The 25888-nt window shown below is 42.2% G+C and overlaps 2 protein-coding genes across 5 annotated transcripts in view; both read left to right on the top strand.

Moving 5' to 3' along the window:
- LOC115160699 (activin receptor type-1C) overlaps positions 1-4496 on the top strand; it is a 31927-nt gene extending 27431 nt beyond the window's left edge. Inside the window, exons 9-10 of one of the 4 annotated variants that reach the window (XM_029710969.1) lie at positions 1410-1539; positions 1784-4496. In XM_029710969.1, the coding sequence (XP_029566829.1) occupies positions 1410-1535 (126 nt within the window). In that variant the 3' untranslated portion in view covers positions 1536-1539; positions 1784-4496. Of the gene's footprint in view, positions 1-1409 lie in introns of all 4 variants that reach the window. The other 3 variants (XM_029710967.1, XM_029710966.1, XM_029710965.1) reach the window with 3 other exon arrangements.
- A 2180-nt stretch (positions 4497-6676) lies between these two features.
- On the top strand, positions 6677-11252 carry LOC115160698 (cytohesin-interacting protein). Its single transcript, XM_029710964.1, has 8 exons — positions 6677-7386; positions 7851-7900; positions 8126-8180; positions 8291-8393; positions 8953-9046; positions 9203-9269; positions 9608-9674; positions 9907-11252. The coding sequence occupies exons 1-8, from the start codon at positions 7204-7206 to the stop codon at positions 10353-10355; spliced, it is 1068 nt and encodes a 355-aa protein (XP_029566824.1). The 5' UTR covers positions 6677-7203; the 3' UTR covers positions 10356-11252.
- The last annotated feature ends 14636 nt before the right edge of the window (positions 11253-25888 follow it).

Genomic DNA, 25888 nt, shown 5'->3' with positions numbered 1-25888 from the left:
AGATTCTGACTGTAATAGGGTTTGCTGAATTCCGGTAATTTCCCCAAAATGTCCAGGTTTTTCTCATCGGAAGATTCCTGGAATCAGCAGTAAATCTGTGAATAGTCCAACCGGGAAGCCTGGGAATTTAGGTGAAGTTACCTGAATTTTACAACCCTAGACTGGAATGTTTTTAAAAATATTTTTTTGCTTTACCGCTACAGTGCCATAAGGTAAGTACTGTATGTTGGCTTGGCTAGCATTTAGAGTTGTACCTCAGTAAATTGAACTGCTTTTTCTGAAGAAGTTTTTACTTGTGTTGACTGTAATATGGGGTTATGTTACCTATAGTGCCTTCGGAAAGTATTCAGACCCCTTGACGTTTTCCACATTTTTGTTATAGCCTGAATTTAAAAGGATTTAATTGAGATGTTTTGTCACTGGCCTACACACACTACCTCATAATGTCAAAGTGTAATTATGTTTTTCGAAATGTGTACAAATGAAAAGCTGAAATATCTTGAGTCAATAAGTATTCAAGTAAGTTAAGGAGTAAACGTTTGCTTAACAAGTCACATAATAAGTTGCATGGACTCCCTCTGTGTGCAATAATAGTGTTTAACATGATTTTTGAATGAATACCACATCTCTGCACCCCACACATACAATTATCAGTAAGGTCCTTAATTCAATCATTAAGAACTGGGGAGTTTTCAGGATAAAAAGAAACGGAATAGAGCTAAGCACAAGACAAAATCCTAGAGGAAAACCTGGTTCAGTCTGCTTTCCACCAGACACTGGGAGATGAATTTACCTTTCAGTAGGACAATAACCTAAAACACAATAACCTACCAAGAAGACGGTGAATGTTACTGAGTTAGTTTTGACTTAAATCTATTTAAAAATATATGGCAAGACCTGAAATTGGTTGTCTAGCAATGATCAAAACAACCAATTTGACAGAGCTTGAATAATTTTGAAAAGAATAGTGGTCAAATGTTGCACAATCCAGGTGTGGAAACTCTTAGGGACTTACCCAGAAAGACTCACAGCTGTAATCGCTGCCAAAGGTGCTTCTACAAAGTATTGACTCAGGGGTGTGAGTCCTTACGTAAATGAGATTTCTGTATTTTCAATATATTTGCAAAAATTTATAAAATCACGTTTTCACTTTGTCATTAGGGGGTATTGTGTGTAGATTGGTGAGAACCAAAAATATTTAATCCATTTTTAATTTGGTCTGTAACACAACAAAATGTGGAATAAGTCAATGGGTATGAATACTTTCTGAAGGCATTGTACCTTAGTTGAATGCACTTTCCTGTAAGTCGCTCTGGATAAGCACCTGTGCTAAATTACCATAATAATCTGGTCTGACCATGTAAAATCTGGGCCTTTTTAATTGATAAAAATCTCTCTTGATTCGTTAGGCACTGCGGGTGATAGGCAAGCTGATGCGCGAGTGCTGGTACGCCAATGCTGCAGCTCGCCTCACCGCACTGAGAGTCAAGAAAACCGTCTCTCAGGTGACTGTACTCAAGGACATCAAAGATTAGCTAGGTAAGCTAGCCCACTGGCTGCCCCCCCCCCGTCCAATGTACTGTTATTAGTCGGGAGCAAAGCATCCTCTGGACCACACTGAAACACTAAACACTCAATTGGGTGGTATTCATTAGAAACCAAACAGACCGGAGCAGGGAGGGGTCTACCTGAATTTGTCAAATAAGAAACTAACATTTTCGTTTTTTTATGTTGTTGCTATGTTGTGCACTAATGAATACAACTCAGCAGTGTGCATTCTCAGCTTGTGATGCCAAAGGAGCCTACTGCTGCTACCCAGCAGGGAACACTCCTGTCCTGCCCTGCAGTGTGTGACTGGAACTGCATCACCCAATCAAGAAGGAACAGGAAATGAAACTGTGACCTTTTTAGATGTCAATGGATGATTTATAATGTACCAATTTTTCTCTGCTACCTCAGATGTTAAGTGCCCAAAGCTTGAAGTTGCACATTGAATGCTTCATGCCATATAATAGTGTATGTACTGTAGTGCTAGGCAACATGCAAAAAATGATTGTAAATGTTACTGAGTAATGCACTCACTGCTATGCCTGATTAGTAAAGGACACCCAAGGTCTACATCCAGAAAAATAACTGCTATGTGCGTGCTGCCCCCACCCCACCCTATTCTATTACGCATCCATATATATTTTTGTATATTACTTGAAAAATAATGCCTATATCAACTATACTCTGTATTTAACTTAAGTCCAAGATGTTGTATAACACAATATATTATTGTTAAAGGGGCAATCTGCAGTTCTAACAATGACAAAGTGGACACCCACTGCTATTTTTGGTTAACAGCTGAGGGACGGGGCTAGAGAAATGGAACTACTCTCAAATTCATAGACCGAGCTATGGATGCATGGGACTGACCATCCATGATATCAATATTATAGTATTAACCATATAATTAGAATACTAATAGTTGTAATAAGAATAGTAATTGAATAGGATATCTGGTTTTAACCATGCTTCGAGGATATACAGTATTTGTGTACAATGGCACTGTTTGCAAACAATGTCGTAAAACAGCTTATATTTTGGTTTTCGATGTGCTACGACAGTATTTACTTAGCTCGCGAGGCATTTATAAGTTATGCTCTTTAAGAATCAATGGGTGTATATCATTAATGTAATAAAAGTGAAGAAAATAAACTGATGTAGCTATTGCAGATTGCCCCGTTAAACACATGCACAAACGCACATGTATTTTGCCTAACAATCGCATCTTCTCTGAAGCACAACTTTTGTTATATTACAGAAGAGAGAAGTTTTAGGGAAAAAAACACTTAAATATATTTAATATATAGATGTAATAATGGAAAGTTTTATTCCATATAAATATTGTTTATATATCCAAAGCCTTTAATTGAATACTGCAATATGTAGGGACACTATGAAATGCCAATGTGAAAATATATACATTGTTTTTATTTTTATTTAAATGAAGTACAAAATGTACTACATTGTTGGTATAATGTACTCAAAGCAGTACACCCTTTACCCAAGATAATATGCACAAAAAAAAGACCAAATTGTTCACCAGATATTTTTGTTTGTCTACTAAAGAGGGATTTTTCAGTGAGTCCAGACAGCCGTGAGTTTGAACAGTGGCCGTGTTCAGGCTGCTTATGTGAACACTAATGCCATTGTCAGACTTGGCTTGTAAACCCTTGCCATAACAGGCTTAGGAACGGGGACATAAGCTAAATCTGCAGTGGGTGTCTCCTGTACACAACATGGCAGGCCTGGTGCTCTGTTTGTGTAGGCCTGCAGCAAGTTCAATCAGAGGTATACGACGTGTATATCACACAGACATTTTGCCAATGTATGTTTGAAAATTTGCCCATGTATTGCCTGTGGTGTCATTTTGCTTAAACAAAGCCTGCGATTTGAGATTGTTTAAGATGGGTGCTGTTTAGAAAAATACTCTTGGCTTTTAATGACTTATGTAGATTTTGTTCTTGTTGACTTTTATATTGTTTGCTTATGCAAATAAGGGCTCTATTGAATTTGGCTCGCTAAAGTTCAGAGTTACAGCGTGATTGAAATCTAAAGGCAATGTTCCCGCGTTAGCGAAGACTGCATTCACGGTAAACGCTGCATATGTCGGCTCAATCGGAAATGACCTTTTTGATCTCACAACCTGGAACGCTTCAGCGATACAGATTGAATAGAGCCCTAAGCTGTTTAACATCTTTGTAGTTCATGATGCAAGTCAGCATCTGTCTGGGGGGGGGGGGGGGGGGGGGTCAATGTACAGTAGCATGGTCAATGTACCATCTGCAGTTGCTTCATAGGTGTACATAGTGACAGGCTTGCTGCTCTGCTGCCCGTATAGCTGTATCATTAAATCAATGTTACAATTATGTTTTGTGCGTTAAAAACAATGACCGTTTCACTTAATATGTGTAATTATTTCCCCGAAATTGTAACAAAATATATATTGACATTGCAGTATTTTAGTGCTCTGCCTGTATCCTGTGGACAAGCAAGCTAATGTTAATTGTCTAATTGGAAATGAAGATGTGCTTTTGTTGTCATGACCTACAGTCGAGTCAGTTTCCCTGAGGAACTGAACAGTCTGATCACTGTTTGACAACTGGTCAAGATGATGTGTGGAATTGTTTTGCTTCTATAGACCATCTGTCATTCTGAAGAAAATAGACTAATTCTGAAATTTCTGGTCAAATATCTTTTGAAAATTGTGGTATGACACAATTTGGAAGTTTTGCCTGCTCTGGGAATGTGGTATTCGTTTTCTAAAGAAGGTTTTACGTTGAGAAATGTCACCCTCCAATGAATTAGCTTCATTCTTTCTGTTGACAAGAGCAACTATTTTGTGTTGTGAATTCCGATATGGGTCTCTTATGTCAATGTCTTTCAGTCTTACACTGTTTATTATAAATATGTGACAACGGTGAGTCAATAAACTACATTTAATTGAAAATTAAATTTTTCTTTGATATTTTTAATACCTTATTTGTTTGTCATATGTAATTCCCCATGACAGATTATGATAGTATCAGGGCATGACTTCCGGAATGAGAGTGTTTCCCTCTCATTTTCAGTCCTTTACCTGAAATGACAATTTCTTATGCATGTCATCCGTTTTATCCTCTGCAATGATTCGTAAATGTACTGTGGTTCAGAAGACATGACAGCTAACCTGACAACTACAGCAGATTTGTCCGTTAAATGGAGGATGTAAGCCTTGTCACCTTGGCTGTTAGCTGCACTACTCAGATGAGTCAGCCACTCCTGAATGTGCTTCGGTTTAACCATAGTCTCCGTTCAATTCTACAGCACTGTGACCGGGAACTTGGACAATTATAACATTTTTTGGGGGGATAATTAATTAAAAATAAAAATTATACCTTTTTATTTATATAAGTATTCAGACCCTTTGCGATGAGACTTGAAAGTTAGCTCAGGTGCATCCTGTTTCCATTGGTCATCCTTGAAATGTTTCTACTTCTTGATTTGGAGTCCACCTGTGGTAAATTCAATTGATTGGACATGATATGGAAAGGGACACACCTGTCTATATAAGGTCCCACAGTTGACAGTTCATGTCAGAGCAAAAACCAAGCCATGAGTTCAAAGAAATTGTCCGTAGAGCTCCGAGACAGGATTGTGTCGAGGCACAGATCTGGGGAAGGGTACCAAAACATTTCTGCAGCATTGAAGGTCCCCAAGAACACAGTGTTCTCCATCATTCTTAAATGGAAGTAGTTTGGAACCACCAAGATTCTTCCTAGAATACTTCCGCGCAATCGGTGGAGAAGGGCCTTGGTCAGGGAGGTGACCAAGAGCCTGATGGTCACTCTGACAGAGCTCCAAAGTTCCTCTGGAGATGGGAGAACATTCCAGAAAGACAACCATCTCTGCAGCCCTCCACCAATCAGGCCTTTATAGTAGAGGGGCCAGATGGAAGCCACTCCTCATTAAAAGGCACATGACAGCCTGCTTGGAGTTTGCCAAAAGGCAACTAAAGGACTCTCAGACCACGAGAAACAAGTTTCTCTGGTCTGATGAAACCAACATTGAACTCTTTGGCCTGAATGCCAAGCATCACGTCTGGAAAAACCCTGGCACCATCCCTACGGTGAAGCATGGTGGTGGCAGCAACATGCTGTGGGGATGTTTTTCAGCGGCAGGGACTGGGAGACTAGTTAGGATCGAGGGGAAAGTGTACGTTGCTCTGTTCATGAGAGATCCTTGATTTAAACCTGCTCCAGAGCGCTCAGGACCTGACTGGGGCAAAGATTCAACCTTACAACAGGACAAGCACCCGAAGCACACAGCCAAGACAATGCAGGAGTGGCTTCAGAACAAGTCTTTGAATGTCCTGAGTGGCCAAGCCAGAGCCTGAACTTGAACCCGGTCGAACATCTCTGGAGAGACCTGAAATAGCTGTGCAGCGACGCTCCCCATCCAACTGGACAGGGCTTGAGAGGATTTGCAGAGAAGAATGGGATAAACTCTCCAAATACAGGTCTGAATACTTTCCGAATGCACTGTATAGCGAATAGTGTGCCATTTGGTGTGCGTTCCTTGTCTGTACACAGTGTTACAGTGGAGGGGAAATCTACTAGCCTGACAGTCCCGTGGAAGCTTGGTCGCTGGCTCTGCTATGGGTCACACAGGTTCAATGAGCCAGAGAGGATTAGAGTGAGGCAACACTGCCGTCAACTGTTCTGTTTCGTGAGGGCCGGTCCCAAATGGCAACCTATAGGGCTCTGGTCAAAAGTGGTGCACTATATAGGGAATACAGTGCCATTTGGGACAGCGTCACAAAGACAGGCTTTAGGTGTGGGACATTCTGATGTTTCTATTTGACCAATTGATTTGTTTTGTATCCCAAACACATCATACAGTTTGGGGTATTTGAATGAATGCAAAAGGTACTGTATAATCATCTTAATACATATTGTTCTTTATCTTAGAAAATGAATTAGGAAAAAATCCTAAACTCTCAAAGAACAATATAAAAAAAAAAAGTTTAATGTCCTGTGAGAGTCTTCTTTAGCACATCTGACTTTGTTTTTATTCTTGACCATTGGCCTGTGTGTGATTTCCTCTTTGATCAAACCCCGTCTGATGGCTTCTAGCCATTGAACCATGCCGTGTGTTTGTAAAGCAAGTCTCTAGCCCCGAACGAAAGCCTGCTTTTGTCTGTCCTCGCAAGACGAAGCTCTTTGCTTGGCGGACCAGAGAGGCTCAGGTTGACTCCAACCCATTCAGGAAACAGAAACTGGAGTAAGGGGAAGCAGGTGATGCTAGACTAGACCACAGAGGTGGTAGTTTTTCATGCATTGCTGATTTCTGACAGACCATAAATCGAAGAGAAAAAAAGAAAAGGGGGATGTTTGAAAAGAAAAAAACGTAAGCAGATTCCTTTTCCCGGCCGCAGCAGAGCAGACGAACAGTTCATAAGAAAAATAAGAAAAAAAATGAAAAGAAAGTGAGCGAGGGCTGTGATCGACTAACACAGGTTCACCATAATCACATGGTGTGGATTTCCGCTTTGACACATTTGCTTTCAGCAGCACAGCAGGGCAGGGCAGGGACACGACACAAGCAGAGTTACTGTACGGAACGATCTGTAGCAGAGCTGCAATATGGTGCTGTGAAGAGAGAGCGCTCCACTCCACCATGCAATCCACCATGAACCTCAACAGGCTCCTGCGACAGGGCAGCCAGGACAGTTACATTATGGAGGGCTCTCTGAGGAAGAAGGGTCGTCTATGGTATCAGCACTCTCTGAAGGAACCCCATAACAAAACCAGTCAGAATGGGGGGACTACTCCCGGGACTCTGCCAAGAGGCTGGAAACAGGTGAGTGAGAAACCTTGGAAAGAAACAGGAAAAGATTTGAACAGTTTTACTGTGTATCATTTCAGTCACGTGACCTATGAAGTTGCACGCGGATTGTTATTCTTAGAGGTCATTGATGTTTGTAGATAGTATATAAAACTGTTTCATTTGCATCAGAGAGGTATACATGAATATTTACCGAAACAAAACAGAGCACTTACAAAGACAAAAATCCGGTTGACAATTTTAATGTTTTTGTTTTTACATAAGACAAACTAGTTCACTAGCAGAAAAAAGTACTTGGAAACATACTGTGTTTAAGATAAATTAACATTTTGTCAGGTTATTTACCAAGAATATGAAGAGATTGGTCTAAATATTGTTTATTTTACATGGAATGAATATATATAATCAGAATAGTTATTTTCACTGTTGTTTTTATAAAATGTATGAAAATGTATTTAAATATACTTTTGACTTTCCAGTCCAGTCCAGTCCGCTCAAACTCCTTAGTGGATTATACTGACCCTCAGAGGTAAATACAAGCCCTTTGTCATTTGTATAGTGCACTGTTTGCTTGCTGTTTGGGGTTTTAGGCTGGGTTTCTGTACAGCACTTTGTGACATCAGCTGATGTAAGAAGGGCTTTATAAATACATTTGATTGAAATTTGATTGACTGTTAATACTATGATACCACCACAATTCTGTTTAATGACTCAAGTTATGACAAGTGTGTAACTGAATTCTGCCTGCACATAGGACTACCATTATGTTGCAAAAGCAAGACAATGAGACTTTTGGATTTGAAATTCAGGTAAGACATTTTAATCAGTCTTACAATTAATACAAAATACATTTTCAAGAAATATTTATCTGCGCCATCAGTCCTGCCTAGTGACAGAAGTATGATTCCTCTTGTTCTAGACGTATGGCATGCAGCTGAAGAAAAGCATGGCGGTGGAGATGTGCACGTTTGTGTGCAAGGTGCAGGAGGACAGCTCAGCTGAGAGTGCAGGTCTGACCGCCGGTGAGACACCCACCTCCTACTTCCTCTACATGTGGCTCAAACTCAGCGCTCTACTCAAACAGATCCGCTTTAGCTGACAATCGCATAGCGTTTGTTCTGGTGGTGTCGGGCTGTCAAATCCACAAGCGGCTCCTGTCACTATACTTAAAGTGGACATTGCCATTGGCTGCACGGAGTCGCATTCTGAGAAATCCCATGCAGCCTTGTTTACAAGTTTGAACACTGAAATGTGAGATGTGATCTACAGTACACCCCGATTAGGCTGGTAGAAATGAATAGTTTTTATGATTTTCAATTTGAGCGTCATTATTATTTAGCTTCGACGCAGTTACACCTCTGACACTGCCAAAATATCAGCTATGCGGGTGTCGGCTATCGCCGCTTAACGCTTGATCTGATTGACTCAGAGAGATGGCCACGTTACACCCATTACAATACATGTAACTTTCACACAGAGGAAGGCCAACAACGCAAAGGCCTGACTACTCTCTCTCTGTCTATCTTTCATATGCTCTCTTTCTCACTCTCTATCCCTCTTCCTCTTGCTCTGTTCACATAGGTGATGTTATCGTCACCATCAATGGGGTCAGCATTGAGGGGTCAAGCCATCAGCGCATCGTTGACCTGATTCGAGAATCCACCAACCTATTACGGTGAGTAAGACCTGCAATGAGACCCAAGCCAAAGGGTCACTGTCTGTAACTCTGAAGTAGTGCACTATAAAGTGCCCTATGGGACATGGTCAGAATTAGCACACTATATTCGGAGCTATGGCTGTTTGTGCTCATTTAGTCCCTGTGTAATCTCAGGATGGAGACGGTGTGTGGGACGGCGGTGAAGAGGATTGAACTGGAGAAGAAGATGAGCTTGCTCAAGGTGTGTCTCTTACAGGGCGGATGTTTGGCTTCAGTAACGCACCCTAGTTGAATAAGACCTTACAGTGGAAAATATGGGTGGCGTGCTCTGTGTTGTAGCCAACCACATAACCCCACCCAGCACAGCACAAATAAGCACACGTGACAGAACAACCGTAGCACAGTATTGAAACAGGTTTAGTATAGCTATATGTTATTTCAACACCATTTCATCACTAATCCTACATAGATGAATTGGGTCACAGGGAAAAGCATCACTATAAAAAGGTCATGTTAAGTACTGTATGGCTGACCGAGTCAACCGAGTCTAATCGTCATTCTGCGTCTTTGTCCACACAGCAAACCCTGAGAGAGAAAAGAGTGGAGTTGCAAGTCCTCACATTACAGGAAAAATGTCTTATGCGAGGTGAGGGGTTTTGCCCAGATTTGAAACCGCAGAACTTCCTTTCTCATTTTGTTGATGTGAAAATGACGAGTAAATCGTTGATCTGTCTATTAATGAGCTTTGTTGAACGTCATTGTGAGAAATTGACTGAGAAAAAAAATCCTGTCAATCAACCACATCCTTTATAGTGCACATGAATACTGTGGTTGGACAAGTTCACACTGTCAACTAACTCCCCTTCTCTTGTCTCAAGGTAACCTGAATGACAGTTCTCTACACCCCTCTATGGACTCCCTGATATCTCCGTCAGGACACAGTGGCCACCGCGGCCACCGCTTCTCCAGTGACAGTAGCTGCCAGAGTGGGATGACGGAGGACAGTGACCTGAACAGTGTGTTTGGCGACCTGGGCTCCCCGAGCCCATGCAGTGTGGCCAGTCCAGACGATAGCTGCTTCTTCTCCAGAGACTTCACCGAGGAGAGGCCCCCCAGGCCCCCAGCCAGCCTCAGTCGTACCCGCAGCGGTAGCCTAACCAGCCGCAGCAGTTCCCTCTCCTCCCCCTCCCCCACATGGGATGCCTCCAGAGCCTCGTCGTCCCTGTTTGGGACTCTCCCCAGGAAGGCCAGGAGAGCCAGCGTCCGCAAACACATCCTGAAGTTCATCCCTGGATTCAACCACTCAGTGGAGGAGGAGGACACCTGAACTGAGCTATTAACGAACGCTACAGTACGTCTTTGTGTGATGTGACGTTCAATACAAACATTTCTTGCTGAGACAGTCCTAATATGGATGCCATACCTGGACTCGGGAAGAGACACATACTATATGAGCATTATGGACATGAGAAGCATTAGGAGGAAGCAAGCATTCTCCCTTTGACAAAAGCCTTCAGTTATCTACAGATACTGTGCATGATGGACTGCTTTGGTGTTGCACTTTCACACAACCATTTTCAGAGGATTTGTTCTTGACCAAAATCCTAGAGAAAACGGCGTCAATTCTTAAAATTGCAACAATTCTTTGTAATAAAGAATGCAGTTATTTGTAATAAGGAACGCAAGAACTCAGTTCATGTGTGTGCAGCCAATGAAACAAAGATTGTGCTTGCCATTTCTAAAATTGTGACCATAGGATGTAGGGTGATGACTATGAATGAAAAGGCCCGATCTTCCTCAATTAATCATTTTGCTTGTATATAACTTAAGACATGTATGCGTTGCATATTTAAATGTGATCAAATAAGTTATATTGGACAGCATGTCTGGCAGTTTTGTCACAAAAAAGTGTGGTTAACTGCACAGTTCAAAACAGGATGTGGGCAGAGAAGGTGCTACATTCTTCACTATTTCTGTTCCCATTGCCACGTTTGGCTTGCTTATGTATCTACAACTTTGTCTTGATAAACTACACATCTTAAGTTTCTTGTAATTCAGGACATTTTTCAGTAACTTGGAGTGTCGTGAAATGTAATTTGTTTTATGCTCGCTGTCTTCATATTGCTGCTTTAATTAAGATTCAAATAAAATATGTTTTGAAATTCTCTGAACACAAGTGACCTGTAAAAAAAAAAAGCACAAATAAACTGTCCCTCTTCACATATTCTCTCTCATACTCTCATATTGTCTTCTTCTGTTGCTTAAATGAAAGGGTAGGTAGCACAAACGTAACTTAAATTAAAGGGTAGGTAGCACAAACGTAACTTAAATGAAAGGATAGGTAGCACAAACGTAACTTAAATTAAAGGGTAGGTAGCACAAACGTAACTTAAATTAAAGGGTAGGTAGCACAAACGTCACGACTATGACCTGCATCTGACTTGAGACTCAAAATGGATAGAATGTTTTTTACTTGACTTGGAGCCTCAAGACTGGGGACTCCGCAGCAAGAGACAGCATTGCACTCACAGGAGGTTGGTGGCACCTAAATTGGGGAGGACGGGCTCATGATAATGGCTGGAGCAATATACAGTGCATTCATAAAGTATTCAGACCCTGTGAATTTTTCCACATTTAGTTACTTTCTAGCCTTATTCTAAAATTGATTAAATAGCTTTTTTCCTCATCAGTCTACACATAATACCCTCTAACAACAAAGCAAAAACTTTTATGTTTGCACATTTACAAAAAACTACACATTTATATATTACATTTACATAAGTATTCAGACCCTTTCCTCAGTCCTTTGTTGACGTACCTTTGGCAGCGATTACAGCCTTGAGTCTTCTTGGGTATGACGCTACAAGCTTGGCACGTGTATTTTGGGCGTTTCTCCCATTATTCTCTCAAGCTCTGTCAGGTTGGATGGGGAGCGTCGGTGCACAGCTATTTTCAGGTCTCTCCAGAGATGTTCGATCGGGTTCAAGTTCGGGCTCTGGCTGGGCCACTATAGTACATTCAGAGACTTGTCCCGAAGCCACTCCTGCGTTGTCTGGGCTGTGTGCTTAGGTTCATTGTTCTGTTGGAAGGTGAAACTTCACCCCAGTCTGAGGTCCTGAGTGCTCTGGAGCAGGTTTTCATCAAGGAGGTCTCTGTATATTGCTCTGTTCAGCTTTCCCTCAATCCTGACTAGTCTCCCAATCCATGCCGCTGAAAAACATCCCCACAGCATGATGCTGCCACCACCATGCTTCACCGTAGGGATGTAGCCCGGTTTCCTCAAGACGTGAAGCTTGGCATTCAGGCCAAAAATTTCAATCTTGGTTTCATCAGACCAGAGAATATTGTTTCTCATGGTCCGAGAGTCCTTTATGTGCCTTTTGACGAACTCCAAGCAGGCTGTCAAGTGGCTTTTACTGAGGAGTGGCTTCCATCTGGCCACTCTACCATAAAGGGCTGATTGGTAGAGTGCTGCAGGGATGGTTGTCCTTCTAGAAGGTTCTCCCATCTCCACAGAGGAACTCTGTCAGAGTGACCATCGGGTTCTTGGTCACCTCCCTGACCAAGGCCCTTCTCCCCCGATTGCTCAGTTTGGCCGGACAGCCAGCTCTAGGAAGAGTCTTGGTGGTTCCAAACTACTTCCATTTAAGAATGATGGAGGACACTGTGTTCTTGGGGACTTCCAATGCTGCAGAAATGTTTTGGTACCCTTTCCCAGATCTGTGCCTTGACACAATCCTGTCTCGGAGCTCTACGGACAATTCCTTCGACTTCATGGCTTGGTTTTTTCTCTGACATGCACTGTCAGCTGTGAGACCTTATATAGACAGGTGTGTGCCTTTCCAAATCATGTCCAATCAATTGAATTTACCACAGGTGGACTCCAATCAATTTGTAGAAACATCTCAAGGATGGTTGTACAGTCGTCTCAAATAAAACTGTGAAGGACCTCGGCGTTACTCTGGACCCTGATCTCTCTTTTGAAGAACATATCAAGACTGTTTCAAGGACAGCTTTTTTCCATCTACGTAACATTGCAAAAATCTGAAACTTTGTCCAAAAATGATGCAGAAAAATTAATCCATGCTTTTGTTACTTCTAGGCTGGACTACTGCAATGCTCTACTTTCCGGCTACCCGGATAAAGCACTAAACAAACTTCAGTTAGTGCTAAATATGGCTGCTAGAATCCTGACTAGAACCAAAAAATGTGATCATATTACTCCAGTGCTAGCCTCCCTACACTGGCTTCCTGTTAAGGCAAGGGCTGATTTCAAGGTTTTACTGCTAACCTACAAAGCATTACATGGGCTTGCTCCTACCTATCTTTCCAATTTGGACCTGCCGTACATACCTACACGTACGCTACGGTCACAAGACGCAGGCCTCCTAATTGTCCCTAGAATTTCTAAGCAAACGGCTGGAGGTAGGGCTTTCTCCTATAGAGCTCCATTTTTATGGAATGGTCTGCCTACCCATGTGAGAGACGCAGACTGTCTCAACCTTTAAGTCTTTACTGAAGACTTATTTTTTTTCTTTTTTTTTTTAGTCATTTAGCTGACGCTCTTATCCAGAGCGACTTACAGCAGTGAATGCATACATTTCATACATTTTTTTTTTTTTTTTTCTCTGTGCTGGCCCCCCGTGGGAATCGAACCCACAACCCTGGTGTTGCAAACACCATGCTCTACCAACTGAGCTACAGGGAAGGCTTATCTCTTCAGTAGGTCCTATGATTAAGTATAGTCTGTCCCAGGAGTGTGAAGGTGAACGGAAAGGTTGGAGCAACGAACCGCCCTTGCTGTCTCTGCCTCCAGTATTTATGCTGCAGTAGTTTGTGTCGGGGGGCTAGGTTCAGTCTGTTACATCTGGAGTATTTCTCTTGTCCTATCCGGTGTCCTGTGTGAATTTAAATATGCTCTCTCTAATTCTCTCTCTTTCTTTCTTTCTCTCGGAGGACCTGAGCCCTAGGACCATGCCTCAGGACTACCTGGCATGATGACTCCTTGCTGTCCCCAGTCCACCTGGCCGTGCTGCTGCTCCAGTTTCAACTGTTCTGCCTGCGGCTATGGAACCCTGACCTGTTCACCGGACGTGCTTGTTGCACCCTCGACAACTACTATGATTATTATTATTTGACCATGCTGGTCATTTATGAACATTTTAACATCTTGACCATGTTCTGTTATAATATCCACCCGGCACAGCCAGAAGAGGACTGGCCACCCCTCATAGCCTGGTTCCTCTCTAGGTTTCTTCCTAGGTTTTTGCCTTTCTAGGGAGTTTTTCCTAGCCACCGTGCTTCTTTCACATGCATTGCTTGCTGTTTGGGGTTTTAGGCTAGGTTTCTGTACAGCACTTTGAGATATCAGCTGATGTACGAAGGGCTATATAAATAAATTTGATTTGATCAATGGAAACAAGATGCACCTGAGCTCAATTTCGAGTCTCATAGCAAAGGGTCTGAAAATGTAAAAAAACGTGTTTTCGCTTTGTCATTATGGGGTACATTGATGAGGAAAAAATGTAATTCAATCAATTTTAGAATAAGGCCGTAATGTAACAAAATGTGGAGAAGGGGAAGGGTCTGAAACTTTCCAAATGCACTGTAAGTGGAATGGTATCAATACACCAAACATGTGTTTGACGCCATTCAGTTTTCCTGTTCCAGCCATTATTATGAGCCCTCCTCCACTCAGCAACCTCCACTGATGCGTTAAAAAATGTATATATTGGCTAGTGAAACGCACACTCGGCCCACTGGGTAATGAGATTTTGACTACAACTAAGTTACACAGGCATTAGGATGGGGTCTTGTGCAGCTGCACTCCAAATTGATGATTTCTTGTGTGCTGTGGGCATGTGGGCAGGATTGAAACAAACCCAACCATTTACTTAGTGATGCAGTCAGACCACAAGTTTCACAAAACTCAGTTTTGGATTAGATTGACATTGTGACCACAATTATCCTATTTAGACGTTGTAGTCAATTTTGACAGTATAATAAATGTTTCTGACTCATATCAATGACCATAGGTTGATTTCTAAATGAGAAGTTTTTTTTAGGGGCAGTTGCTCTTTAAAATTCAATCAGATCAAGCATGAACCAGCGATAGCAGACACCCACATAACGGATATTTTAGCGGTGACTGGCAGTGTTAGAGGTGGAACTGTGTTGGATCAAATTGGCGAGAAGCTGCTCTTGCAGTCATACCACGTTTACATGCACATCAATATCCCATTATTATTCTGGATACTGAAGTATTCAGATTTTTTTGTTGACTCATATAAACATCATATCCCATTTACAATAACCCTGAAAAGGCTTGTGTTCCGGTTATGAGAAACCCGGATAAGATGCCTGGGATATGCTGATTTTAGACGGGATACTGTGGCATGTAAACATCTTATCCCGTTAACTGTTGTTTTATGTGGTCTGTGCGGGTACAGTTTCGTGTTGTGTGATGTTTGCACCTGATTGTCAAACAAATCACTTCAAAAAGTAGGCTACCTGCGCAGTTTGATCCAGCATAATTCCGTAGTAATTTATTTTGCTGATACTCTGAACTGGACAATATAGACTACTGGCCACTTTCACCCCTAATTTAGACAGGTTTGGTAGGCCATATTCTAATTTGGAAGGCCATTTGTTTGTTAACTATAGTTAGAATATGAACTGCATGCATCTATCATAACTTGTTTCCTCAGAAGACAGTAAAGTAGTGCTCACAGGAATAATGTCTTACATCGATAGAATGAATGCATTAGTAATCTAGTTAACACCGGTAAAGTTGTCTGTTTCGTTTAGGAACGGGGGAGAAAATGCAATAACTCAAACAGTGGAAAGATTGGTCCTGTGCAAAATGTCTAAATGTCATCAGTTTGACCGGTTTTAAGGTAATGGAAAACGATTAAACACGTTTCTGATAACATTTACATTTACATTTTAGTCATTTAGCAGACGCTCTTATCCAGAGCGACTTACAGTAGTGAATGCATACATTTCATACATTTTTTTCTCCGTACTGGTAAGACATCAGTTCGTCTTGGGTGCATATTTTATGTGGTTGAAATACTGTCTGCTTGCATAACAGTGCCAAAGATAACACATTACCTGTGCATTCACATCCTAATCGAGGTGTTGATTACATCTCACATTCCAGTGTTCGAACTTGGAGGGATTTCTGTTAACGCGACTTGTGACAGCTCTAACACAGTTCCACCTCTGACACCATCAAAACAACCGCTAAGCGGATCTGATTGAATACAGCCCTTAATATTTTGGAATTATATCAAAACCTACAATTCCACACCGCAAAAAAAGTATTAAATAGAGGTTCACAATACCTTAACAAATGTGAAAATAGTGTCCAGATCGCCTTTCTTAGGTTCAGCAGTTGGGTTCTGAAACAAAGTAATATAGTTGAAGAAAAGGAACACTACAACAGTCAGGTAAGAAGCACTTACAAGCAATGCCTTTTTAATGGCTATGATAGCCTCACAAACTAGTCAGTACGGTTGACCCAGAGCCATGTATTTAGAAATATATGGCTCTGGGTTGACCTAAACCAGTAGACTGGAATCTGAAAGCACACCATTGGGACCCTGCCAGCACTCCATCCTACTGGGCACACATCGGTTGAATCAACGCTGTTTCCACATAATGTCAATGAAATTACATTGAACCAACGTGGAATATACGTTGAATTGACATCTGTGCCCAGTACGATGCGTACTCTTCCAGACCATGAGAGACCAGATTAACCCCTCACCAATAGCGGTAAGTGGGTAAAAACATTGAGCAAGCCAAGCCAGTAAAGAATCCATATTATAACCTGTCACGCCTGCTCCCGCTCTCCCTCCCTGGCGCTCGAGGGCGCCAGGCTGCCCTGCATTACGCACTCCTGCTACCATCATTACGCACACCTGCTTCCCTCGTCACGCGCATCAGCGATTCATTGTACTCACCTGGACTCAATCACCTGTGTTATTTCCTCCCATATATCTGTCTGTTCCCCAGCTCTGTTCCCCGCTTCAGCATTAATTGTCATTTTGTTACCCGGTTGTGACGCTGTTCCTGTCCTGGTCCATGTCGCTGTTATATTAAATGTATGCTGGTCAACTCTCTTTTGACCGTCGCAGCTATATGATCTGATGGAACTTAATCAGCAACAGTAGGTATTCTTGTTGGCATCCCCCCAAGGAACCCTTACCCTTAAAGGTTCTGAACAGTCATTCTGATTCCCATGTAAAATAGCCTTTTGAGTGACTAAGATATCACCCATAATATTTGTTTTGGATAGAAATGACAAAATAATATTATACCTACCAGGAAGTTTGAAAAACACAGGCTAAGCCTATGTCAAGCAACTTGGATACAGTGTTGCAGTAAAATAATCTCAAGTAAATGGTGATACACAAAGCAACTCAAACAACATTGAAATTGCATCAATGATGTATATATATTTTTAATACATCTCCTGTTTGGCATGTCTCTTGTGTTGACATGACAACTGCATCTGAGCTTTGAACAACCTTTCCCCTTTTGTTCCATACTGGCTGAAGACCTAGCTAGCCAGTAACTAGCTAACATCAGACACAGTTTAGCCATTGATGAATAGGGTAAACCTTTAATTTCTATTTGTGGACAACCTACAGTCAGATTTTGGCACCTGTAGAGTAGCTATCTAGATGTATAAACCATGCCCCTCTGCAAACAAACCTTCTCCAATGTTGGTTACAAGGCAGTATTTTATGTAAACGAATATCATGTTACCATTGGTGTATTAAAACCATTTGAGCTGACAGCTGTTTTACACTGTTTCGATATGGCTTCAGTCATCAATCTAACAAGTGGGCAATATTTTATTCGTGTAGTTGTGTTTTCCACCCCAAGAAAGCTATAACTTTTGGCTTTCACCTGGAATTGTTTATTTATGTCTGAGAAAAAAACACTTTTCAACACATATGATCTAGTACACAATAAAAATACAGTACCAGTCAAAAGTTTGGACACACCTACTCATTCAAGGGTTTTTCTTAATTTTTTACTATTTTCTACATTGTAGAATAATAATGAAGACATCAAAACTATGAAATAACACATATGGAATCATGTAGTAACGACAAGTGTTAAACAAATCCAAATATATTTAATATTTTTAAAAGTAGCCACCCTTTGCCTTGATAACAGCTTTGCACACTCTTGTCATTCTCAAATCAAATCAAAGTTTATTTGTGTCTGCCGAATGCAACAGGTGTAGACCTTACAGTGAAATGCTTACTTACAGGCTCTAACCAATAGTGCACAAAAGGTATTAGGTGAACAATAGGTAGGTGAAGAAATAAAACAACAGTAAAAAGACAGGCTATATACAGTAGTGAGGCTATAAAAGTAGCAACGCTACATACAGACACCGGTTAGTCAGGCTGATTGAGGTAGTATGTACATGTAGATATGGTTAAAGTGACTATGCATATATGATGAACAGAGAGTAGCAGTAGCGTTAAAGAGGGGTTGGCGGGTGGTGGGTGGGACACAATGCAGATAGCCCGGTTAGCCAATGGTTGGTCAGCCCAATTGAGGTAGTATGTACATGAATGTATAGTTAAAGTGACTATGCATATATGATAAACAGAGAGTAGCAGCAGCGTAAAAAGAGGAATTGGGAGGGGCACACAATGCAAACAGTCCGGCTAGCCATTTCATTACCTGTTCAGGAGTCTTATGGCTTGGGGGTAAAAACTGTTGAGAAGCCTTTTTGTCCTAGACTTGGCATTCCGGAACCGCTTGCCATGCGGTAGTAGAGAGAACAGTCTATGACTGGGGTGGCTGGGGTCTTTGACAATTTTTAGGGCCTTCCTCTGACACCCCTGGTGTAGAGGTCCTGGATGGCAGGTAGCTTAGCCCCAGTGATGTACTGGGCCGTACGCACTACCCTCTGTAGTGCCTTGCGGTCAGAGGCCGAGCAATTGCCGTACCAGGCAGTGATGCAACCAGTCAGAATGCTCTCGATGTTGCAGCTGTAGAACCTTTTGAGGATCTCAGGACCCATGCCAAATCTTTTTAGTTTCCTGAGGGGGAATAGGCTTTGTCGTGCCCTCTTCACGACTATCTTGGTGTGTTTGGACCATTCTAGTTTGTTGTTGATGTGGACACCAAGGAACTTGAAGCTCTCAACGTGCTCCATTACAGCCCCGTTGATGAGAATCGGGGCGTGCTCTGTCCTCCTTTTCCTGTAGTTCACAATCATCTCCTTTGTCTTGATTACGTTGAGGGATAGATTGTTATTCTGGCACCACCCGGCCAGGTCTCTGACCTCCTCCCTATAGGCTGTCTCGTCGTTGTCGGTAATCAGGCCTACCACTGTTGTGCCGTCTGCAAACTTAATGATGGTGTTGGAGTCGTGCCTGGCCATGCAGTCGTGGGTGAACAGGGAGTACAGGAGGGGACTGAGCACGCACCCCTGGGGAGCTCCAGTGTTGAGGATCAGCGTGGCAGATGTGTTGCTACTTGCCCTCACCACCTGGGGGCGGACCGTCAGGAAGTACAGGATCCAGTTGCAGATGGAGGTGTCTAGTCCCAGGATCCTTAACTTAGTGATGAGCTTTGAGGGTAATATGGTGTTGAACGCTGAGCTGTAGTCAATGAATAGCATTCTCACATAAGTGTCCTTTTGTCCAGGTGGGAAAGGGCAGTGTGGAGTGCAATAGAGATTGCATCATCTGTGGATCTGTTTGGGCGGCATGCAAATAGGAGTGGGTCTAGGGTTTCTGGGATAATGGTGTTGATGTGAGCCATTACCAACCTTTCAAAGCACTTCATGGCTACGGACGTGAGTGCTACGGGTCTATAGTCGTTTAGTCAGGTTGCCTTTGCGTTCTTGGGCACAGGGACTATGGTGGTCTGCTTGAAACATGTTGGTATTACAGACTCAATCAGGGACATGTTGAACATGTCAGTGAAGACACCTGCCACCTGCCAGTCTCTCAACCAGCTTCACCCGGAATGCTTTTCCAACGGTCTTGAAGGAGTTCCCACATGTGCTGAGCCCTCGTTGGCTGATTTTCCTTCATTTTGCGGCCCAACTCATCCCAAACCATCTCAATTGGGTTGATTGCGGAGGCCAGTTCATCTGATGCAGCACTCCATCACTCGCCTTCTTGGTCAAATAGCCCTTACACAGCCTGTTCAAAAACAAATTATTGTCCCACTAAGCACAAACCAGATGGGATGGTGGATCGCTGCAGAATGCTGTGGTAGCCATGCTGGTTAAGTGTCACCAGCAAAGCACCCCCACACCATCACACCTCCGCCTCCATGCTTCACGGTGGGAACCACACATGCGGAGATCATCCGTTCACCTACTCTGCGTCTCATAAAGACACAACGGTTGGAACCATAAATCTCAAATTTGGACTCATCAGACTAAAGGACAGATTTCCACTGGTCTAATGTCCGTTGCTCATGTTTCTTAGCCCAAGCAAGTCTCTCCTTCTTATTGGTGTCCTTTAGTAGTGGTTTCTTTGCAGCATACCATGAAGGCCTGATTCACGCAGGCCTGATTCTCCTCTGAACAGTTGATGTTGAGATGTGTCTGTTACTTGAACTCTGAACCATTTATTTGGGCTGCAATTTCTGAGGCTGGTAACTCTAATGAACTTATTCTCTGCAGCAGAGGTAACTCTGGGTCTTCCTTTCCTGTGGCGGTCCTCATGAGAGCCAGTTTCATCACAAAGCCTGAGGGTTTTTGTGACTACACTTGAAGAAACTTTAAAAGTTCTTTAAATGTTCCGTATTGACTGACCTTCATGTCTTAATGTAATGATGGACTGTCGTTTCTCTTTGCTTATTTGAGCTGTTCTTGACATAATATGGACTTGGTCTTTTACTAAATAGGGCTATCTTCTGTATACCACCCCTACCTTGTCACAGCACAGCTGACTGGCTCAAACGTATTAAGAAGGAAATAAATTCCCCAAATTAACTTTTAACAAGGGCAATTGTTAATTGAAATGCATTCCAGGTGACTATCTCATTAAGCTGGTTGAGAGAATGACAAGAGTGTGAAAAGCTGTCATCAAGGCAAAGGGTGGCTACTTTGAAGAATATAAAATATATTTGGATTTGTTTAACACTTTTTTGGTTACTACATGATTCCATACGTGTTATTTCATAATTTTCTTGTCGTCACTATTATTCTACCATGTAGAAAAAATGTTAAATAAAGAAAAATCCTGGAATGAGTGGGTGTATCCAAACCTTTGACTGGTACTGTATTTATTAATATATATACACCACATGACCAAAAGTATGTGGACCCCTGCTCATTGAACATCTCATTCCAAAATCATGGGCATTAATATGGAGTTGGTCACCTCTTTGCTGCTATAACAGTCCACTCTTCTTTGGAAGGCTTTCCACTAGATGTTGAAACATTGCTGCGGGGACTTTCTTCTATTCAGCCACAAGAGACATAGTGAGGTCAGGCACTGATGTAGGGCGATTAGGCTTGGCTCGCAGTCGGCGTTCCAATTCGTCCCGAAGGTGTTCGATGGGGTTAAGGTCAGGGCTCTGTGCAGGTCAGTCAAGTTCTTCCACACCAATCTCGACAAACCATTTCTGTATGGACCTCGCTTTGTGCACGGGGGCATTGTCATGCTGAAACAGGAAAGGGCCTTCCCAAAACTGTTGCCACAAAGTTGTAAGGACATTATTGTCTAGAATGTCATTGTATGCTGTAGCACTAAGATTTTCCTTCACTGGAACTAAGGGGCCTAGCCCAAACCCTGAAAAACAGCCCCAGACCATTAATCCTCCTCCACCAAACTTTACAGTTGGCACTATACATTGGGGCAGGCAGGTAGAGTTCTCCTGGCATCCACCAAACACAGATTTGTCCCTTGGACTGCTAGATGGTGAAGCGTGATTCATCACCTCATAGAACACGTTTCCACTGCTGCAGAGTCCAATGTCAGCGAGCTTTACAAAATTCCAGCCGACGCTTTCATTGCACATGGTGATCTTAGGTTTGTGTGCGGCTGCTCGGCCATGGAAACCCATTTCATGAAGCTCATGACAAACAGTTCTTGTGCTGATGTTGCTTCCAGAAACAATTTGGAACTACAATAGGCAATGAGTGTTGCAACCGAAGACAGACCATTTTTACGCAAGCTAAAAAAACACTCCCGTTTTTTTAGCTTGTGTGGCCTACCACTTCATGGTGGAGCCGTTGTTGCTCCTAGATATTTCCACTTCACAATAGCAGTACTTACAGTTGACCGGGGTAGCTCGAGCAGGGCAGAAATTTGACAAACTGACTTGTTGGAAAGGTGGCATCCTATGATGGTGCCACGTTTTAAAGTCAATGAGCTCTTCAGTAAGGCCATTCTACTGCCAATGTTTGTCTATGGAGATTGCATGGCGGTGTACTCGATTTGATAAATCTGTCAGCAACGGGTTTGGCTGAAATAACCAAATACACTCATTAGAAGGGGTGTCCACATACTTTTGTATATATATATATATATATATATATAGTACCAGTCAGAAGTTTGGACACACCTACTCATTCAAGGGTTTTTATTTATTTTTACTATTTTCTACATTGTAGAATAATAGTGAAGACATCAAAACGATGAAATAACACATGGAATCATGTAGTAACCAAAGTAGTGTTAAGCAAATCAAAATATATTTTATATTTGAGACTCTTCAAAGTAGCTACCCTTTTCCTTTATAACACACTCTTTGCATGCTATGAGGTTGGGATATACTATGAACATTATAGTGTAAGAGCTCTTTGAAAAAACTGCCTAAAATGTCAGCCTATTTTGGTGGGAGGGAGTCACAATAGACCAATAAGAAAGGGAGTTCCAAACCTCTCTGCCAATGACAACTCATTTCCCTCTTCCCACTCAGACCACAGACAGTCCAAGCAAAATTGCTCTTTTCAAAGATGCTAATTTTGTTTATTTTTGACCATTTTAATTGATAACAATTACATTACGGTACTTCATTGTTACCCAGAAATGATTTGATATTGAGATAAAAACGGCTGCATTGGACTTTTAAGCATGCAACATGTGTACTCTATAGGTAATGGGGCCTCTATAGAAATAAACTCTACTCTGAAGCTTACCCTTCTTTTTGGGTAAATCTACAGTAGAATGTTAATCTAGCCTCAGAATGTCACAGGGAGAAGGTGGTCACTCAGGAGGGATTCAACTAAAGAATCAGTCAAATCAGTTCACTTGTTCAAGCCACACAGACAAAGAGACATTTATTGGCCCAACACGTTTTTCATTGGCTCAAACATGCTTGAAGAATTACAAGCATACTATTACAACAAAAAGACAAACTGGCATCACATCATTGATTAAAATGCAGGATGGTAATCTCTTTTACAATCAAAAGGGATAACTTGGACCGAGAATGAGCATTTTCATTGGACAACTGGAATGGACGACCGCATTGGCCAGCTGAGGATTTACAAACTTGGGCAACTGTTACGACAAAATCTCAGCAGGAAAAACAAGAGGTGGACAATTGTCAACATCAGAGAACTTCAATACCACAAAGGGGGTCCAAAAAACTATTTTGAACAAACAAACATGGTCGACATAGAAGAGAGCATTGCTCCTCCACTGAACCTGGAAGTGGATGGGATGGAGGGGAATATGAACAAGATGGCATCCAGTCTCTGGAGCAGGCTGTGGATAGAGCTGCTGCCACTCTGGAGGAGGAGGGAGATGACTGTGTTCTATGATGAGGGTGATGCTCCATTAGATGGGGAAGGAAGGTCTTATCCCTTGATCTGTAGTTCCACAGAGAAGTCAGCTCAACAACAGAATGGGGAGGTGATCCTACTCAAGGCTGAGACAGCCGGGTGTAGTCGTGGAGAGTGGAACAGGGACGGATCTGATCGCTGACGGAGACACTCGTACCTCTGCCATGTTTGACAGTGGGTCACTTCAGCACAACAACAGTGCCGTAACTGAGCCCCAGACAGCCCAAACAGAAACTTTGGCACAAATCCCAACTCCAACACCTGCAGAGCCACAAAAACAGCCAGGGTAGAACACATTGACAGACAAGGTTAAGGAAATCTGCGTTACAATAAAGCAAAAATGTCAGTATCAATTATCCAGCACATACATTCCACAATGAATATTTTTGGTAAATCACCATATAACAAGGTTTATGATCCAACCAGATACAATACACTTTTTCATGAGCTGGAGTTATGTGAATGGAATATTTAGGTCACTACAAGCAGAGAAAAGCCTGAATATTAATTTGTTCTAAGACCAAGGGGCATAAATGTTGTGTACTTTTGCTTTTAAGTTTCTGCTGCACTCAAGGAAATTACTACACCCGTCTGTACGTAAGGAGGAGGTGACTCAGCTGAACACGGAGCCTGAAACCACAACCTCCTCTGGTGATGAGCCCAACAGTGAGAGTCAGGATAAGGTGGAGGACAGACAACGGTTCCCAAGATTCCCTGGCCTGTCAAGGTAACAGTTCCCAGTCTTCATGAGGACAGAAGTCTGGTCGACCCCGTCATAAGAAATCCTCCAACCACAACATCAGCTCCAAATATAGCATTGTCTCCTACAGGAAGACACGCAAAGGTAACACTCGCCAAAAGACTGACGAGTTTGAGTCCATGATGAAGAATCTATAACATTCTATTGATGTCAGTTTCCTTGAAGTAGGCTATACTGCAGCTTTACTTCAACTACAAGGAGCTGGATGTGGACTGAGGGGCATGCTAAACCAGTCACTATGCAAACTGGCATAATGATCCCCTATTGTCAGGGGTTTGTTTATCTTTCTAATACACAATCTTAAAAGACTGTGTATTATATCTCAAATGTTGACGTTTTACTGCTATGTCTCTACTCAAGCCAAATGAATGATGGACTTAAAAAGTCCAAGTTCCCACAGACTAGGAATGACTACTGATAAGAGCTCAATATGCATAGTAGTATTGTAAAGTTACGCACAGAAGTATTGTAATAATTAGTAAAAAATATAATCCCCAGAAAATAACAGTGGGAAACATTTACTTATGTAAGGCAGGTATTTGATTAGCAGATCAAACAAATAAGAGGCTTGGGGACATAGTAATCCTACAAGCAAACATTAAGATTTACAGTGCCTATTCAGACCCCTTGGCTTTTTCCACGTTTTGTTACGTTAGCCTTATTAAAATTAATTAAATCTTTTTTTTTCACTCATTAATCTTCACACAATAACCCATAATGATGAAGCAAAAACAGGTTTTTATAAATATTTGCTAATTTATTCAAAGTAAAAACCTGAAATATTACATTTATATAAGCATTCAGAACCTTTACTCAGTACTTTGTTGAAGCACCTTTGGCAGCGATTACAGCCTTGAGTCTTCTTGGGTATGACGCTACAAGCTTGGCACACCTGTATTTGGGGAGTTTCTCCCATTCTTCTCTGCAAATCCTCTCAAGCTCTGTCAGGTTAGATGGGGAGCGTTGCTGCACAGCTATTTTCAGGTCTCTCCAGAGATGTTCGATCAGGTTCAAGTCCGGACTCTTGCTGAGCCACTCAAGGACATTCAAAGACTTGTCCCGAAGCCACTCCTGCGTTGTCTTGGCTGTGTGCTTAGGGTCATTGTCCTGTTGGCAGGTGAACCTTCGCCCCAGTCTGAGGTCCTGAGCGCTCTGGAGCAGGTTTCCATTAAGAATCTCTCTGAACTTTCCTCCGTTCATCTTTGCCTCGATCCTGACTAGTCTCCCAGTCCCTGCCACTGAAAAACCTCCCCACAGGATGATGCTGCCACCACGCTTCACCATAGAGATAGTGCCAGGTTTCCTCCAGACG

This window comes from Salmo trutta, chromosome 24, assembly GCF_901001165.1.
Source record: "Salmo trutta chromosome 24, fSalTru1.1, whole genome shotgun sequence".
Taxonomy (NCBI): Eukaryota; Metazoa; Chordata; class Actinopteri; order Salmoniformes; family Salmonidae; genus Salmo; species Salmo trutta.
Note: the sequence above shows the minus strand (reverse complement) of the source record. Positions and strands in the feature narration are given on the sequence as shown.

Coding starts and splice junctions, on each gene's coding strand:
- LOC115160698 (XM_029710964.1), top strand. CDS start 7,204: ATGCAATCCACCATGAACCTCAACAGGCTCCTGCGACAGGGCAGCCAG. Junction 7,901..8,125: donor GATTATACTGACCCTCAGAG/GTAAATACAAGC, acceptor GCCTGCACATAG/GACTACCATTATGTTGCAAA. Junction 9,675..9,906: donor GGAAAAATGTCTTATGCGAG/GTGAGGGGTTTT, acceptor TCTTGTCTCAAG/GTAACCTGAATGACAGTTCT.